This window comes from Dipteris shenzhenensis, chromosome 2 (assembly GCF_047967505.1).
Source record: "Dipteris shenzhenensis isolate YYH24624 ecotype China chromosome 2, Dip_SZ_1.0, whole genome shotgun sequence".
NCBI classification, from domain to species: Eukaryota; Viridiplantae; Streptophyta; class Polypodiopsida; order Gleicheniales; family Dipteridaceae; genus Dipteris; species Dipteris shenzhenensis.
In genome coordinates, this window is record NC_141597.1 from 62621491 (window position 1) to 62641719 (window position 20229).

The following is a 20229-nucleotide window of genomic DNA, read 5'->3' on the forward strand; positions in this document are numbered from 1 at the left end:
TTGGATTAACAAAAGTTAGAATATTTGAGCGATTCGTTGAAAAATTTCATTGGTGATTTAATTAAACCATTAACCTAAACTAAACCCATTAATGTACATTAATCTACATTTAAGATAAAACCCTCCCCTTCCCCTTCCCCCTCTCCCTCCACCCCCCCTCCCCTCTACCTCACTGCCCTCCACTCTGCCCCTCCCCCTCTGCCCCCCCCACCACCAGCCTTTCGATGCCCTCCACCCAGCAAACTCCCTCGCCGCCTCACCGCCCCCAGCCACTCCCCAACCATCGTCTCTGCCCTCCACTCCCCTCTTTGACTCCCTCCACTTCACCCCTTTGCCCCCCCTTCTCACTCCCTTGCTCAGGCCGACAGCTCCCCTTCCCATAGCCCCCAACCCCCTCTCCTCCCACTTGCACTTGCCTTCTTGTAGCCCCCAACCCCCTCTCCTCCCTCATCCTTGAAGGTGCCGAACAATAGCCCTAGCCTCCTCCCTCACCTACTCGACATCCCTCGCCTCCCATCTCCTGGCCGCAATTATCCTAGCGAACCTCCCGAGAATCTCAAGCTGGACAAGGGAATCCTGGCCGCAATTATCCTAGCGAATCTCAAGCTGGACAAGGGAATTCGCATCGTGGCCGCAGATACCAGCCATTTGATTGCGCATGCGTCATAGCTTTTTCTCAAACATTTGACCCAAATTGCCCCCTCCTCTCCTCTAGTCTCCTCTACCCCACGAGGTCATCTAATCGTGCGAGGCCTTCTAGCTCCATAGACAAAGGGCACAATGGCAAGGTAGTGCTGGCTAGCTATGGGGATATAGAATTCGAAGAAATGCTAAACCTCCATTTGCCGTGGCGAGGTAGTGCAAGCCATGGTGGGTGTTTTATCCTCGAGCAAGGCGGTGTTGGTGTAAGCAGCTGCAAGGGTGGCGACGACCTCAGGCTCCATACATAGTGGATGGACTCTGTTGGTTGTACACGTAGGAAGGAGTCCCAAGAATCTGCAACAACTGAAGTTCGTGGGAAGCCCTCTATTCGTGGGCGCAGATGATACGAAGAATCAAAGTTGGAGTACGTGCATGGAGGTTTGAGTTGAGTAGCAGAGTCCACGAACGAGAGACTAGGAGCTCCTGCTAGGCGTGGGCGGTGGGGCGGGTGTCAGGAAAACATCGGGTCATGGGGACCCCAATGAAATCTGGCAGTTTCCACGTGCCATTCTCGCGAGCGGTGAAAAACGTTTGCTCTTAGCCATATGCTTATGCTACGCTACAGGTTGACAAATGTAGCTTCGTCTTCCAAGTTCCTGATTGATTACCCACCCCACCCCACCCCACCCCATCCATGGACGACCTCCTGGAAGACGACCAGGACGAAGACGAGGAGGAGCAGCAGCCTACCTACAACAACAACAACAAAATGCCCAGCACCTCCACCATCGCCTTCCCCATCCTTCGCCTCCGTCACCTTTGGCCGTCCTCCCCCTCTGCCTCCTTGCCCTAATCCTATCTTCGTCTTCCCTTTTCCCTCACCTTTGCCTTTCCTCGCCCTCGCCAAACCTCCTTCCCCCACCTCTGACATCTGATTACCTGCACTGCAGCCCTTTTGCTTCTTCCTAGCTTGTCTCCCGCGCCTTTTGGTTGTGCATTGCCGGCTCCCCTGTTGTCTTAGGAACGGCTCAGATCCTGGGATCCAGTGCTTTCCATGGCCATCGTCCGCAGCGGCTCCAGGGTTATCAAAGCAAGTGCCCATTCGAGCTCGTCCACTCAAGACGGGCTTCCCGGGAAGCAGAAGAGTAGATCCTGTGGAAGAGGAATTTTCGCTGCTGAGTCCGATGTTTCAGGCGAATCTGAGCCCATGGACGCAGGTATTGAGGTTTGTCAGGTTGGCGATGATACTTGCGCCGTACCACTCGAGCTTTTTGATTTATCTGATCTTAAGAAAATTTTATCCCTGGACTCCTGGAATTTCTGTCTCACGGAGGAAGAAAGGGAGAGTTTGTTCTCTCTTCTTCCTGACATGGACGAGGAATTCTACAAACGCACCTTGAAAGAGCTGTTCGCAGGCGGGAATATCAATTTCTGCAGCCCTTTAATGGATTTATTCGAGCAATTGAAAGGAGGCTTATGTCACCCCCAAGTGGTACGTTACCGCGACAGTCTGAAGTATTTAGAGAGGAAAGAACATTATCATCACGTGCGTAAATATCATAACCGCATGGTTAACCAGTTCTTAGAGATGCGACTTCTATGGGAGAGCCATCCTGATGCTAACATGGAGGAAAGACTTGAGATGTGGACCTCTTGGAAGCTTAAGAAAGCCAAGCCCCCATTCACGTTGGGTCCTTTTAGAAGTCAAGGCCTCTTAAAGAGAAAGGCAAAGTTCCTCAAATCTAAAGAGAACCCTAAAGCACCTCATCGATTCCTAGATGATGCCCCAGCACAGGCTGCACTGCCTCAAACAGATTTGAAAGAGTGTGCGAGGAGCACCGTGGATCACAATGTTAACAAAGATGTTGCCTTGAATTTAAAGTGTGCTCAAGGAGACCTTAGTAGAGAATCAGGAAAATCAGACCTCAAAGGTGTTCATAGGACCCTTACACAAGGATCCTCAAAGAGCGATGTGAAGCTTGAAATAGGCACATCCCAAGTGCCACTTTTTTTGGACGAGAAGGAATTTGACGCATGCCCTGTTTCTTCATCACTTGTGGAAGATGAGAGTCTTAGCATCGGTAAGGTTGTTACCTATGCGCCTGCATTGCCTCCCTATAGAGAGAGGCTGAATGCTCCTCCAGTCTTGGAAAAGTCAATCGTAAAAATGAAGTCAGAAAAGAAGATAAAGGGCACAGGTCGAAAGAAAGAGAAAAGTGCAGGAGTTGTTAGGAAGCGTAAGGGAGTCAAAGAAGCTGATGAAAGTGATTCAAGGATGGCACCTGAAGAGTTAAATTTGAGTGGGGATATTCTGTTAGATGAGTCAATAAACAAAGAGTTTAGGGAGACTTCAGTTGACGTTGAACAGGTGCCCTTTTACTTGGATGACTGTAAAAGTGATGAACCCAAAAAGAAATACAAGAGAAGAGCTAAGGTCAAACAGAAAAGCCCAGGTGGCCAAGGTGAGTCAGTCGTGGAGACAGAGTACAATGGGATTGCTGACGTGGGAGAAAAGTGGATCCAGGATTCTCTCTTGGAGAGTAAAGAACTTTCCATTGTGGAGGGGGCTGGTGATAAGCCAACTAAAAGGAGGAAAAAGAGACTCAAATCAGAGGATAATGGGTCATTGACTCAGTTCTGTACTTCTGGTGGTGAGCCTATCGTTAAACAGATTGCCGTGTTGAAGAGTTGTAGAAAGCCGCCGCCTCCCCCTGTTCCCCCAGTGGTCCTGAGCTTTCCTTTTTCGGTTATCCACCTTGTATCTGCAGTAAGGATGGCTTTGATAACAAGTTACCAAGATGCTGAGACAGGACCTTTGCATATGGAGGGTGCAGTTGTAGACAATTCAAGTAATGATGGGGGTTTTCTGATGTCGTTTGAGGCAGGCTATTTCCAAGCAGATGGACAGCCCTTGCAGTGTGACGATCCAGCGGATGTAGTGAAAGAGCAAGATGTTATGAAGTCTTTACTACCCGCTATTCCACTTCAAGAAATTGTTAAAAGGGTTCAAGTCAACCCTGGGGACTCCAGGATTCTCCAGACGCAGGAGCCTCTGCAAGGGCTCGTCCGTGGTGTACTGAAGGTTTTGTCATCCAAGACAACACAGCCTGGAATAAAGGGTTGGAAACCTTTTGTTGCATATGATAAAATAGCCAGGGGTTGGTGCTGGATCGGGCCTTTACCATCTCAACCGGACAAGCATGACTACAATGAGGTGGAGATTTCAGTAGAAGCATGGGCAGTTACTCAAAAAACCCTCTATACGATTCAAGAACTTTTTGGTAACTGGATGAAACATGAGCAAGAGATTCTTCAACAACTTGGCCAGCTTTCTCTGCCTACACCACCCCTGACACCGATCCTTCTTGACTCGAAAGAGAGATTTCGAGAACTGAGAGCTCAGAAGAGCCTCATGACTATCAACCCTACATCTGAAGAGATGAGGGCCTACTTCCGACGGGAGGAGGTGCTCCGTTACTCAGTTCCAGACAGGGCATTCTCCTACACTTCTGTAGATGGTCGAAAGTCCGTAGTAGCACCATTGAGGCGCATAGGTGGTAAGCCTAACTCCAAGGCTAGGGATCATTTCATGTTGAAGTCTGACCGACCTCCTCATGTAACAATACTTTGCCTGGTCCGAGATGCAGCTGCAAGGCTTCCAGGGAGCATTGGGACTAGGGCAGATGTTTGTGCTCTCATTCGAGATTCACAATATATTGTAGAGGATGTCTCTGATGCTCAGTTGAATCAGGTGGTGAGTGGTGCCCTGGATCGTTTGCACTATGAGCGGGATCCTTGTGTCCGTTTTGATGGTGACCGAAAACTTTGGGTTTACTTGCATACTGACAGAGACGAAGAAGACTTCGAGGATGATGCTACATCTTCTACGAAGAGGTGGAAACGTTCAAAGAAAGAGGGCACCGAGACTCCCGATTTCTCGCTTGCTCAAGAATATGACTATTCTGGAAGGGAAGATCAAGATCCTTGTGGGCTTGGCCTAGATTTTAGTCCAACCAGTTGCTTTGGAGGGCCTGGTGACTTGTCTTCTGTTTATTCATCAGCAGGCAGGCCCGAGCTTCTCTACAGTCACCAGAATGAAGCATTAGCAAGCCCTCATGGTCTTGGAACAGGGTTCCCTGGTCAAGTTAGGGAGGATGGCATGTTGCCATTTATTGAACTTCCTCCATCCATACAACCACCTTGTGTAAATATGCAACAAAGTCATCCTATGGGTTGGGAAGTGCTTGGAAACAGGTGGGATCAGGAGACCCACTTTACGTCTCACAGTCATAATGTACAGGACTATACTGCACTTGCGGCAACTGCTCCGTCACAGAGAGAAAACTGGGGTCATAATTGAAGGAGGCATTGTTAGGGTGATTTTTTCAACAGTCTTTCAATACTCAGGCAGAACAGCAACATAGTGTTTACTGTGCTCTTTGAAATGTTGTCAGTGTTCCTGTCAAAGAAGTGCTCTGACTTGAACCAGGCACGGACTGTGTGTAGAGAATGCGATTTGGTGGAGGCATTCTTTCCTGAGCCTGGTCAGGCTAGACTTCTGCTTGACAAACCTGAGCCTGTAGATTCGTCAAGCAATTTTTTTTGGTGAGGCCTGCTTGGGGTGAATTATGGATTTTAGTGTTAGAGATAAAGTTTAGCCTCCAGCAGATGCTGTACAGTAGGAAGACAGATGATTCACACCTCACTGCACAAAACTTCTAGACGTGGGATGATGCATTTAGAAAGTCGCTAAATTATCTTCTATTTTTGTGGATGTTCTGATGAGCTGATGTGCTAAAGAGGCTATGAGAGACTCCTTGTCTGTACTTCTTGCTTTGATATATTTCTTGGTTCTATATATTCATCCACCTTAGTTAAGATCTATGGCAATTGTTTTTCTGGCAGGGAATGAAACCATCTGCTCAAGTCTCGTAGACAAAATTTCTGCAAACACTATGTCTCTCCCTCTCTCTCTCTCTCTCTCTCTACAAATACACTAGGACAACAGTCGGGCTGGACCCCCCCGAAGGATTTTATTACTTGAGAGAAGAAGGAATACATAGTTCAGTGCGGAAGCTCTTGCTACAAAATTCCAAAACGTGAATAAATTACATGAGCTCTTAGGCTCTCTTTCTTGGCAACAAGCCATTTGTCAAATTTTACATTACTTTCCTAATTACATGCCACTAAGGGCAACTACGGAGTCTTTGAAGCACTTGGTCACGCGAACCGCCTCCTAGACTCTTTCTAGGTTCCTGTAGCGCTTAGGAAAATAACTCTTCCTAGTATTTGCAATAATTAATTAAAACTCACCACCATGATACCCATTAATTGTTAGCGCTTTGCATGTAAATAACACATTGTGGACTAATTCTAGTCACGGTGGGCGTCCCCATTGAACACATGTGCACACATAACAAATATAAAAATATATATTTATTCTTTGGTTGACTGGAGTCAACACTCTTGATTATAATTAAGAGGCTTTGACCAAGGGTTGAGGCGCCTTAATTATAGTCAAGTCTCTCCAACCGAAGTTGGCTCAACTCTCCAACCGAAGTTGGCACATCTTGGTTAATCGTAGTTAATCCTCTTGGCACATGCAAGTCTCGTAGATCAAAGTCAACATTCTCTGACTGTAGTCAGCTCTGTAGTTCTCTGGTTAATCGTAGTTAACCCTCTTGACAATAAATGAAGTCTTTTCGATTGAAGTCAGGTTTACTTGATCAGAGTCAAGTATCTTTGACCGTAGTCAATTCTTTGACCATTAAAAGAACTCTTTGACCATAATTAACACATATGAAACCTCTTTAATTATGATCAAATAAATGGTCAATTGTACTTTGACTTAGGATATTTATGTTGTGGTGACATCCCCTCGGCTTCTATTCAGTTGACCTCAACTGTAAAGCTTCCTTGTAAACATCCAAAAGCTGTGGATGATCAGATAACATGTCTTCATCCATCCACTTGGCATCCAATGTTGTATAATTCTTGAATTATACAAGATACTTGTAAAACTCCTTGCCCTGAGGGCCTTTGCGTACAGTATGGTACACAATCTGCTTTGGCTAAAGGACCTCCTCCAGCTCATCCACTTCTGGTGGATCCTTTGATTCTGGCTCTGTAGGCTCTGGTCCCTGGAATTTCTTTAGAAGACTCACATGAAATGCATTGTGAATCCTCCAATGCTTTGGCAATGCCAACTTGTATGCAACCTCATTTATTCTTTCGATAACACTGAAAGGGCCATAATATTTGGAAGATTACTTTGCATACACTTTCTGTTTGCCTTTAAACTTGCGGAGCCTAGCTTTCTCGAACTTTAAAAGTACCCAATCCCCTTCCTTGAGATTTAATTGTCTCATATGCTTATCTGCAGCTCTTTTATGCTTCTCTTGAGACCTTTCAGTTGCTATCCGGACTTGGCTATAAGTTGTTTGGAGGTCTCTCACAAACTGATCAGCTGCAAATATTTCATCCTTGGTCCTCAGGATAGGTGGCAAAATCACCCTCCCATAAATGACCTCAAAGGGGGCTTTCCCTGTAGAGCTGTGTATTGTATTATTGTAAGCAAACTCTACCAATGGTAGGTACTTTTCCCAGTCTGAACCTTGGTCACCCACGTAGCATTTCAACATATCCAATGCTGTAGAATTTGCTACTTTACTTTGACCATCTGTCTGGGGATGGAAAGAAGAAGAAAAATTCAGATTCGTCCCCATGTTGTCAAATAAAGCTCTCCAGAATAGACTGGTCATTCTGGGATCTCGATCACTGACAATGGACTTAGGCACACCATGGTGCTTAAAGATCTGCGCCATGAAAAGCTTAGCCATATGATCTGCAGACCTTATGGTTTTACGAACTGGAATGAAATGAGCTTGCTTACTGCTCTATCAATGATAGTCCAAATCGCATCATTCCCTGACTTTGATCTTGGCAAATCAAAAATGAAGTCCATTGTAATACTTTCCCACGGTGCTTGAGGCATGGGAAGAGGCATAAGTAGGCCAGGTGCCTTTCGTCTATCATACTTCACTTTTTGACACGTAAGGCATTCAGTAACAAATTGATGTATATCTTTCCGCATTCTTGGCCAAAAGAAATACCTCTCTAGTGCTAGAGTTGTTGCTGTAATTCCTCTACGTCCAGCATAAGGAGGTGCATATCATTCCTTCAAAATCTTTTTCCTCATCTCCTGGGTGATGCATAGGCAGTCATCTTTCATTAGATACCCATCTTTTAGGGGATAGTGACTGGTGGACTGCCTCTCTTGCATTTGCTGTAAAATCTCACAAAAATCTACATCATTAGCATATTGCTCCATCATATCTTCCAGGTCCTAATGATGAGCAATAGTTACATTATTGACCTGGAGTCTTCGGGACAAGGCATCTGCCACTTTGTTCCGAATTCCTGGGGTATGGACAATCTAAAAATTATACATTGACAGCATATTTGCCCATTTCATATGCTTCTCGGAAAGTTTTATTTGAGTTAGAAAATATCTCATACTTTGGTGATCTATTTTAATAGTAAAATTTGCACGCAAACATAATGCTTCCATGTGTTCACAGCATGAACTACAGCCAACAATTCTTTTTCATAGATTCCCAGATATCTTTCAGCATCACGCAATCTTTGGCTCTTGTATGCTACTATATGTCCATTCTGATGTAATGCAGCCCCAACACACTCTCCACAAGCATCACAATCAACATCAAAAGGTTGATAAAGATCCGGGACTACAAGAATAGGCTCTGTAGTGAACTTCTCCTTGAGTGTATAGAATGCTTTCTTTTGTGATTTTCCCCATGTGAAGGCTGCGTTTTTCTTAGTAAGGTCATGTAATGGAGCTGCGATATCATCAAAATGCATGATGAATCTTCTGTAATAGGAGCAAAGTCCCAAAAAACTACGGACTTCATGCACAGTTTTTAGCTCAGGCCGGATGGCTCGGATCTTTGCAGAATCCATCTGTATCCCATTCTTGGATATTATATGCCCCAGATAATGGATCTCTTCAAAAAAGAATTCACTTTACTTGCCATTGGCAAAGAGCTGATGATTTCGAAGTTCTTGAAATACCAAAGCAAGATGTTCCCTGTGCTCTTCTTCTATCTTTGAAAAGACTAGGATATCATCAAAGAAAGTATCCGTGAAATGCCTGTACTTTCGGAAGATGCGATCCATCATTCTATTGAATGTGGCTGGAGCATTTGTCAACCCAAAAGGCATCACTAAGTATTCATACAACCCGAATGTAGTGCGAAAAGCTGTCTTATACACATCTTGTGGTTGTATCCTGACTTGATGATAGCCACTCTTCAAGTCTATCCTGTTGAAAACTGTTGCTCCTTTGAGCTGGTCAAGCACATCATCTATTCGTGGTATCAGGAATCTATTTTTGATGGTCATCTTATTCAATGCACGATAATCAATGCACATTCGAAAAGAACCATCTTTCTTCTGTACTAGAAGTATTGGTGAGCAAAAAGGAGACAAGCTGGGCTGAATCAACCCTTTGGACAACAAGTCTTGCACCTGAGCCATAATCTCCTCTCTATGAGTCACACTGACTCTATAAGGTGGTCTATTTGGTGGCTCACTACAAGGCATTAACTCTATCTGATGATCCTCTGGTCTCTCTAGGGGTAACTCCCCTGGCAAAGCATCGGAAAAGCAATCTTTAAAGTTTACAAGAAACTGAAATTTATTTTTGTCTGCATCATTCATTTCAGCATGCATATCATTCTCTTTTTCTTTTACAAAAACCATGTACGCAGAAATTGCAGACTTTATTGCTTTACCACATGTAACATCAGATACAATGGGAATAGTCTCCCCTTTATTCCTGGCAACTAGACGTTGGTTTTTTCCCCTATGGATAAAACTCAACACCCTCTAAGGGTATTCTATTGTTACTTCCTTTCGATGGAACCACAGTGTACCAAGTACAACATCATGCTGCTTGAGAGGAGAGATTAAGAAGTCCTCCTGATCTACATAGCTCTGCACATGGACATAAACCTTTCCAATCAAAGGAGTAACTTGCATTGGATTCCCTTGGAACATTTGATCAGCATCAAGAGCTTTGCCTAGCTCTTCAGTTTTTATCCCTAATCTCAGGGCTAAATCTTCAGATATGAAATTGTCTGTAGACCTTGGATCAAATAGGATTAATGCTTGCTGATCTCTTATCTTTCCCCATGATAGCAAAAGCTCTTTTTCCTTTGGGTCTGAGGTACTCCCCAAAACATCTGGGACTGCTCCCACCATCGGCCTCGGTGGTACTTGTGGCTTTTTCTACTCCTTAGAACCCAAAGGCTTCTCAGGGCACTGGGTAGCATATGCCCCTCTTTGCCACACTTAAAGCATTTCCCATCTCTGCGGAATTCAGCTATCTGTTCAGGAGTGAATGGGCATTTGCCTTTATATGACTATGAAAACTGAGTACCCCTTGGCTTCTAAGGCTGAAACCCTTTCTTTTCAACCTTGGGATACTCTTTCTTTTCTGATTTTGAAAAATCAGTTTTCTTTCTTTCAGCATGTCTTGCATGCAAGGATAGTACTGTGGATGGATCTTGTAACGGCACAAGACTAGCTACTGAAGCTGAATGCATAAGGTCTTGAATGTTCTTTGCCCCCAAAGCATTCACTACTGCTTGAATTCTTGGACTGAGACCTGCTCTATACAGATGCACTTGAAGCCTTTGAAGAGGCCAACCCAACTAAGGTGCGACAGATACACGTCGGGTTCTCTTGCAGAGGTCACGCAAAGTGATTCCTTCACATGGCAAGACGTTTTCATGCAGGCGTAAGCTTGAAAAAAACAAGGTGGCATCGTGTTCTTCCGAGAGTATGAAAGGTTTTATGGGATATTTGCATAGAAGAGCAATTCCACGGAGGACATAGTCGGTGATTTCCCTGCTAATAGGTGCCTTCTTGTGCGTTGAAGCTTTCACTATGTTGCTTGCTTGAAGTGTGAAGGCAAGTACAGACCTTGAGGTAACGTGATGACTCCAAGACCTCGTGGTAGGAGCCGCATACGCGAACGGTTGCTCATTCTCCACGTACGTGACGATTTGCGTTGAAGCTTCACGAAAATTGACGATAGCGCTAAGGTGTTGAACGCTTGCACAGTTGTCGACATGGCATGCCCAACTCAACCAATGATGTGGCGTTGGCATGCGTGAGTTAGTAACACGTGGCAAGTTCGCAAGTGCTGATGTGGCACACGTGTCAGTTGATGTGGCACACACGTGTGGATGACATGGCAGTACATGCTGGCAGACAGCTGAGATGGACAGATTAGCTGACGTGGCAGATAGTTCAACAGATGATGTGGCAAGACACATGGCAGGGCCGTGGTTAAGTTAACTCTGGTTAGTTGACGCTAGTCAGAGGCCCAACTAGTTGGTCTAACCAAACCAAACTGGTTAGACAAACCAGGTTTGACCAACTAACCTTAGTTTTAGTTAACCAGACCATAGCTGGTTAACTAGACTACAAATGATTGAGGTCCAGTTGAGAGCCAACCAGACCAGAGCCAGTTAGTCTGGTTAGAGTACCAGTCGGTTACCCATCTAGTTACTGTAAAAAAAAAAGAGAGAGTTGCAGAGACAGTTTTGGCCATCAATTTTCACCTATCTGTCAAACCTTTACTGTCAGAAAAGCAGCAGAAGAGCAGAGAAATCAGAGATTTGTAGAAAAGAGAAAATGCATGCCTTTGTGCACTGGAAAGATGAATCAGATGCACTCAAAGTGCTTTTTGTAGCAACCTGAAAAGGGGCATTATAGTTGTTGATGCCTTGGCAACCTTGTGAGTATATGGCTTGAGTTGACAGCCCGGTACTAGCATAAATGGTGAATGCAAGACACCTCTTGTTGAGGTAATTTTTCTCTTTGAAAAGCAAAGGCAGTGTGCATCAGTTGCATACACAGTGTGTGAGAAACTTGCAGATCTCAAACGAGTTATAAGAGAATGGCTCAATCACCTATCCAGTGGGATTCACAAGATAGGGATGCACATCCAAGACAGAGAAGTGTGCAGCAAAATCAGCAAGAATTTGAGCAGATGGTATGCACTCGTATGCAAGAGATGGAAAATCTCAGAAGGGATCCAAGACCTCAGCATTTATTTCAAGTAGAAAATATTCCTAATGCAGCTTATGATGTGCCAATGCCAGAGGCACACTCTCGTGTACAGCCAGAGAGAGAGAGATCTCATAGGGGACGGTCTCATAGCAGGAAGAGATCAAGGCATCATCACCGATCTCCCAGTCCTTCACTGTCTACCTCGAGCTTGACTTCTGTATCTTCTTCTTTATCAGATAAATCATCCAGGAAAAGAAGGAAAGACAAGAAGTCTAGGAAGAATAAGTCTTCCAGAGAGACCAAGGAATTCAAAGAGGGAGGTAAATCTGTCAAGTTTATGACCTACAATGGACAATATGGTCATACAAACAAAGCATTGCAGTTCATTAGGCAATTTGATGCTGCATTCGGTACAGAAAAGTTTTTAGAGTCCTCCAAGTTAAGAATGGTCAGTTTGCACTTGACAGCGACAACTAGTGCATGGTGGAGTGCACAGACCACAGATGGGTCAGCCCTAAAGAGGTGGAAGGACTTCAAGAGAGCCTTCTACCAGTAGTTTATGCCTAAACAGTTTAGAGATCATGTTCTTCAAGATTGGGACAATTTGCATATGGATGCAGGAGATACAGTGGATGTGTACAACCAAAAGTTTTGGGATGCTTATTTGCAGGTTGTATCTTTCAAAAATATCTCCAAAGGAATACGTGGCTTTCAAACAAACCCGTACAACTTAGCAGGCATGGACACTCCTCAACGTTCATCCTGTACCCCAATTGCGGGCCTCAATTCTCCTTGGACCGTCATCCCTTGAGAAAGGGTTGAGCCTTAGGCTCTGATACCAATGAAACCATCTGCTCAAGTCTCGTAGACAAAATTTCTGCAAACACTATCTCTCTCCCTCTCTCTCTCTCTCTACAAATACACTAGGGCCCAGGACAACAGTCGGGCTGGACCCCCCCAAAGGATTTTATTACTTGAGAGAAGAAGGAATACATAGTTTAGCATGGAAGCTCTTGTTACAAAATTCCAAAATGTGAATAAATTACATGAGCTCTTAGGCTTTCTTTCTTGGCAACAAGCCACTTGTCAAATTTTACATTACTTTCCTAATTACATGCCACTAAGGGCAACTTTGGAGTCTTCAAAGCACTTGGTCATGCGAACCGCCTCCTAGACTCTGGTTAGGCTCCCGTAGTGCTCAGGAAAATAACTCTTCCTAGTACCTGCAATAATTAATCAAAGCGCACCACCATGGTACCCATTAATTGTTAGCGCTTTGCATGCAAATAACACATTGTGGACTAATTCTAGTCACGATGGGCGTCCCCACTGAACACATGTGCACACATAACAAATATAAAAATATATATTTATTCTCTGGTTGACCGAAGTCAACACTCTTGATTATAATTAAGAGGCTTTGACCAAGGGTCGAGGCGCCTTAATTATAGTCAAGTCTCTCCAATCGAAGTTGGCACATCTTGGTTAACCGTAGTTAACCCTCTTGGTGCATGCCAAGTCTCCTTGACCAAAGTCAACACTCTCTGACCATAGTCACCTCTATAGTTCTCTGATTAATCGTAGTTAACCCTCTTGGTAATAAACCAAGTCTCCCTGATCGAAGTCAGGTTTACTTGACCAGAGTCAAGTATCTTTGATCGTAGTCAATTCTTTGACCATAATTAACACATATGAAAACTCTTTAATTATGATCAAATAAATGGTCAACTATACTTTGACTTAGGAGATTTACATTGTGGTGATAGGGAAACTTACTTTTCATGAATGATGAGAAACACTTTTGTGATATTACATTCAGTGATCTTGTGATTTTGATCATTGATCAAGACTGTGTGTTGACTATGTTTTATTTTAACACATGGCCAAAGCACTTTTTCCAGGAAAGCCTTCTAATTTGTCCCTGTTGGAGTCCCAGCCACCAGCTTTCAAAACCCGCTTTTCACCATATTTTCTCCTGAAATTGAGTTATAACTTGGTCAAGCTAAGACCAAATTGTACCTAAGTTGAATTCAAGCCCACCTAGATCTCAAGCACATGAAAATAATATCAGCTCGAATTTGACGTAGATTTCAAGAGTTAGAATAAATACGAATCACATCATTATTCAACATTCAACTAAGCACTAATTGGAAATTGTGTACAAAGGTTAGCATACTCATACTTGATTTTGAGGGGAAGGTCTTGGTTAAGTATGGCACCTTCCGTGCTGGAAAGGGTCCTTGGCCTAAAGTACTGAAGGCTGTGACCTTAGTGATTGGAAGGCAGAAGACACCATTACGTTCGTTGTCCCTATAGTTTTTTTGCCAAGATTTGCAAATGCCATTGATGTTGATAGCTTCCTCCACATAGAATGAGCTGTTCTATGGGCCAAGAGTTGCAAATTCCATTGATGTTGATAGCTTCCTCCACATAAAAGGAGTTGTTCTACGGGCCAAGAACCATAATGATAGAGGCACTTGTGAGCTATCTCTATATGTTGATGCTACTACCACCATTACAAAAGTTGAACCATTTCCATGTGAAATAAGATTTCTGCCTGAAAAAAGTATCAGCCAATTTTTTTCCGAAGTCGTAGGAATCCCTAAGGCTAGTACTTTATCCATTGAAGCTGAAACTATTTCCTTTGCAGTTGTCAATATTGACATTGTCTCTAAGGTTATTGGTTGAATAGCTCACAATTGTGGATGGACCTGTTTCCACCGATCCTGCTACAATAAATGCTCTCACCTTTGCTTCTACTTTCCTTGTAAAAACTTCGTTCCAACACTTAAGAATATCCTCTCCTCGGATATTCTGCTATCGTTTCAACTATCTTTTATGTCGGAGAGATGCCATGAGTACCATCATATGTTGAATGAATTCCAACAAAAAGTCTCAGCATTCTATGTAGCACATAATATAGGAGTATGGAAATAGAAGAGCAGCACACTTTCTATTTTGAATGGCACAATCTTGACAGCCCTACCAACTATTTAGTTGAAGTAGCGACTCATGAAGGCATTTGCTAGGCAGGTTTTAGATGTAGGCCATGGGAGGAAGGTAAATTCGTAGAGATTAATTGTCCACAGCTTTCTGATCCATTGTTACTTTGTCCTACAGCTTGCTTATTTCTTCTTTGTAGGTCTTTGGAACACTTTAGATAGCAAAGTTAAACAACATTAAGATTGAATCTATTTTCTCCAACTAGAAAAGTGTCAAGGTTGGTTGGCAAGGATCAAAACACTACTGCATGGAATGCAAACAGCATGCTCCAATCAGTTAATCAACAACTTTGCAAGGTAGAATCACACTACATATAAAGAGAAAGGAAAGGTTCATGCAAGCCAAGTATCTTGTCAACAGTGATGCCTTGAAGTATCACACTTGTTTGTGAGGAGTCCCGAAGAACTTTCAGTCTTTTGAGTAGCATAACAACTTTATCCTTTTTGGAGTACATGAGAAAGACTTTTGTATACGCAGCACACATAGGGTTGTCTACAATTTTGCTGTCATACCCTTTTTTCAAACAGATGTAAATATTTGAGAATACTTTGTATTGAGTTTTGGCAACATAGCTTTTGTCCAACCATATAAAGGTTATTGAAAGCTTCTTGAGATCAATCTTGTATGCTTTATAGTTACTTTTCCAAATATGGAACATACAAATTTTTTGTAATATTTTCTTCCCTCCAACATTATATATTCACTGAAGCATCTAATATAGAGTTGTAAGCATATATGATTTTTTCGAGTTAGTTTCGTCAAGAAGCTAAACTTTTATATTGGTGTTAAAAGTTTGTATGCCCTAATAAAGATAAACACTTGAAATATTTGCCAAAATTTAAAACTTTTATTAAAAAAAGTGTAAAGTTTCACCAAATTTTATATTTTTTACTTAAAAATTTAAAAGAAAATATGTAAAAGTGTACTTTATCCTATCAATACTATGAAACTAAAAAAATAAGCTAGATAAACTTTTGCTAAGATTTAATATTAATATATAAGAATAGCTTCAATAAAAACATCCATGGTTGAAAGCTTCTTTTTGGAATTACTGCGTTACAAGCACTTATATGCTTTCATATTTCAACAAAAGATATGGCACAATGTCCAACTTATGTTAAGCTAGTGCAATCATAGTTTGAGTCTTGGATTATTTCCTTGATTACAAGCAAAGAAACACTCACTAGTCTCTTCCATGGAGGCTTTGATACGAACAGTGCTCCTATTCTAACTGGATCCCATTGCGAATTGTATCTCAAATGGAACGCTTCGTCCCAGAGACTTTAGCTACACTGGATACTTGATTTGAATTTCTTCCAATCATTCCCACTAAATAGAAGCATCTTCTTATAGTACTGAGTCATTTGCATGACTACGCATACAATGTCGCGGACTTAACATCGAGGTTGGTGTCAATTATAGTTGCAAATATTTGTGCTCATAAGCCCTCCATAATATGAGTGTGAAAGTACTACCTCTGTGAGAATGACCTCAACTTCGATGCTACCAATCCAGAAGAAGCTATTTCAAGACTCTTGGAAACAGAACACGATTTTAAAATGCTATTAAATTACATTCCTCGTGAGCTTCGAAAAGTGTCAACCATAAAATATAATTTGAAATCCAACTTGATTGGCCCCAAGGCTATCTTGCTGTTTGACATGACAGAGGACAATTGTTTGTTTTCCTTGGAATACCAACTATCCAACATCAGCTCAAACGAGGACGTGGGCTCCAAGAGGAGTGTGCCATCTTGTAGCAACTACTAGTCAAAGAACCACAATGCCGTGCTAAGGATGTTTGTGTGAAGTTCAAGACACTCTGCTCGAGGTCAACAATGATAGAAAAGCAAATACGCTCAAAATTTTATAGGATGCATTTTGACCGAGTGGCCATGCCTGAAACAATTCCACCACAAGGAGTGAGAGGCACCAGACATTCAAAGGGGAACTTGAAGTATCTCATGCTGATCATTGACACCCCCTCCAATTCTTGTGCTTCTTGTAGAAATCTTTTCTTCATAAGGGAGTTACACACAGCGAATTCCACTGCAATTCACATTCTTAATGCCATGCATGGGTCTAGCAATCGACAGCTGTAGCCAAGCGATGCCAAGCTTTGCAAAAAATGTGCAAAGTCCCTGAATATAGGCAAAATTCTTGGCTTGTACGTAGGCTCTTTCGTGCAATTCAACGTACCCATCGAGTATGTCTCAAAGTTGAATACAGTCGACAACTAGTCTCCATCAAAATACCATTTGCACAGATCAGAGAGCTAAACTATGAGGGCAATATGGTCTCCGAGGGAGTGTGATAAATGTAATGGAAAACACGGAGAAAGCGTAGCAAATATTACCATGCTTCTTGAGTGACGATGGGTCGTTGCTAGTCTGAATCAAGTGCAAGTTAGAATACAATCACTGCTACATGAGTGGTTTGGTTTGGCCCACACTGACAATGAAAGGTCTTCAAGATCTTATCTCAACGCCACTATATGTCCAAAGAAATGTGATGCTCAGGCATGATTGGCTCGCCCACATCGATTTGCTACACACAACGTTGCATGCAGAGGACATTCCTCACACATTCGAAAGTGACGATCCAGAGTCTAACAATGACCTAGACATGGACATATTGTTGCATGGGCTATACGCCTCGCAAAAAGTTGTCAACTATAACACATGTTGCGCCGTCTGAGGGGAACCATCCTCTTAGCCTTTTCAAGGACTCCCACTACAAGGAGATGTGCTTCTCGACACTATTCTCTGGGAAGGGAAGGACATATCATGACTTATGCAACCGCAAGTATCAAACAATCGCAAAGTGGGAGCTGCTATATGAGGATAGAAGATTCACATAGAGCATAGAAAATCTTTTCTTCAAAACAATGAAGATATCGGTTCTAAATGTCTTATCATCCACTTGGGTGCGCCTACGCAAAGCACAGCTACACGGGAGGAGCCTCTGCACAAAAGACGTTTACCAAAATACAAACATTGAACAAATCCTAAATTCGAGGATTGGATACAAAGACTTCAAGGCATGGCGCACATCGACAGACTACAAGCAAAAGCTAAAGAAGAATATATTCACTATGATATGCCAGCTCGGCTCACCAACATTTGCCATTACCTTCTCTTGTGGCGAAAGGCATTGGCCAAGCCTTCTACAATGCTTGAAGCAACTAAATCCATAGATCCACCAACCATTGGATGACAACGATACATTGTATACATGCCATCTTTTCCCCTCAGGCCCAATTACATCAGCATGATACTACATCCACTGTTTCTAGGCCATTAAGAGTGAACTGAGAAGAAACAAATGCGTTCTAGGCGAGTTCCTAGACTTCTTTGTAATGGAGTTCCATCATCGTGGGAGCCAGCACAACCATGGCCTACTATGGATCAAGAATGCACTAGTGTTCGGTCAATCATCGACCCTCGAGATAGTTTCATTCATTGACACTTTCATTTTTGTGGATGGAAGCCTACTTGAGGAAACTCTACGTATAGCCTAAATGCATCACCATCACAAAAGATGCAAAAAAGCTAGTAAAAGATGTAGGTATGGTTTCCCCAAGCCACTGGCCCTAACCACATGTACCCTAGTTACGGCAGAAGAAGATGAGGGCCTAGACAACGTCGAGAGCTGAAGGCATTGGTGAAGAAGATTGCTTTGGCATTGAGTGATTTAGAATGCCACACAACCATTTAATTCAATGACTAGTTGAACCTCTTGGACACAACAAAAGAAAGAGGCAAACTTTGTGGCGCTTTGGGATGCAAACACTGGCATATAGTTCATTTTGAACCCGCGTTGGCACAACAACGTACTGCACATCGTACATGACATAGATAGACACGGCAACAATGAATGCCCTAAAAGAGACCTTTGAATACAACACAAAGAACAATATTATCACACTTGAGCATCTACGGAGGATTGGCAACACATTGATCAATACTCAAGAGCTGAGCTCCTAGCAAGCTACATACATTGCGCTGTCCTTGCTGTTGACAGTTGTTTGAGACAATTCGCATTCATCAACACCAAATTACAAGAGGATAGAATACTCCTTCTAAACAGAAAGACAACTTTTCAAAATTTGTCTAACCATGTGACAATCATATTCTTCAAAGATATCATCAAGAAGTATTGCAAATGGTAGCACGCGTTGCAAAACATTTGCCTGGTCGAGTACGCCAGCAAGTACAAAACGATCCAAGGATGCAAAGAAAGAACAAATAATCTGATTTGTCAACTTCAACCCGCATAAAGACATGACACGCTTCTACCAGGAGCGCTGTCTCCTTTACGTACCCTTCCAAGAGGAAAAAAACACAATCCATGAATCAGGCAAAACATGGGCAGATGCATACCATGAACATATAGCAACAATCAAGCAGAATAGAGACAGATTCACCAAAAAAATACTTGAAATGAGCACACTCACCGACTCATGTGCGACATCCTTGATCAACTGCATCGAGTCACTATAGCTATGACATAGGAGTAGACATGCCACAAATCCCAAGGCAACTGACACGTGATCATATTTCACATAAAACAAAGATGACCATGACACAATCAAGAAACTAAACACAAAACAATGACTCTTGCACGATGACATCATCTTGCAAAAAATATTGCAAGCTGATGCCAAACAAAGATTACCATACACAATCAAGAAACTAAACACAAAACGATGACCCTTGCACGACAACATTGCAACCTTCTGAACCAATTCACCTCTTCCTTACTGGAGGTGTAGACACTAGCAAAGCATTCACCTGTCAAACAATAGTCTAGGGCCTACTACTTTGACACTACACACGATTAACGAATTTGTCATTGACCTGCCAACATCACTAATTAATGACATATACAGGTAGGGTTGCATTCCACCTTGGTGGGACGACAATCCATTTTGCACTACACTTGTTGCTTGTAACCCACGCTACCACAAACCAAGGACATGGGTAAAGGACTTCCCTCAGTCAAGGAGAGTGATTTGTGTGAAGGATGCCTATAAGGGAAACAGCATAGGAAACCTTTTTCTAAGGGTCAGGCTAGAAGAGCCAAGAGACCATTAGAATTGGTGCATACTAATATTTTAGGGTACATGACCAACACGCCATCACTTGGTAGTAACAAATATATTGTCATATTTATTGATGACCATACTAGAAAGATATTTGTCTACACAATGAAAAAAAGGTCTGAGCTACTTGTTGCAAAGTTCAAAGAGTTCAAGACCATGGTAGAAGCTCAGACTAGTTGTCGAATCAAATGCCTTAGATCCAATAATGGGGGATAATATATCTCCAAAGAGTTTATTTGGTATTGCAAAAGTAATGTAGAATACGTAGAGAAAACTCCTTGCCAAAAACACAACAACAAAATGGAGTAGCAGAAAGAAAGAACCGCACCATTGTTGAGTGTGCAAGGAGCATGATACAAACAAAGGACATGCCTGACAATT

General features: G+C 42.7%; 1 protein-coding gene across 1 annotated transcript; it reads left to right on the top strand.

The window, feature by feature from the left end:
• The first annotated feature begins 1325 nt into the window (after positions 1-1325).
• LOC147905131 (uncharacterized) lies at positions 1326-5518 on the top strand. The gene is made up of 2 exons (XM_087390357.1): positions 1326-5049; positions 5149-5518. The coding sequence occupies exon 1, from the start codon at positions 1697-1699 to the stop codon at positions 5000-5002; it is 3306 nt and encodes a 1101-aa protein (XP_087246483.1). The 5' UTR covers positions 1326-1696; the 3' UTR covers positions 5003-5049; positions 5149-5518.
• The last annotated feature ends 14711 nt before the right edge of the window (positions 5519-20229 follow it).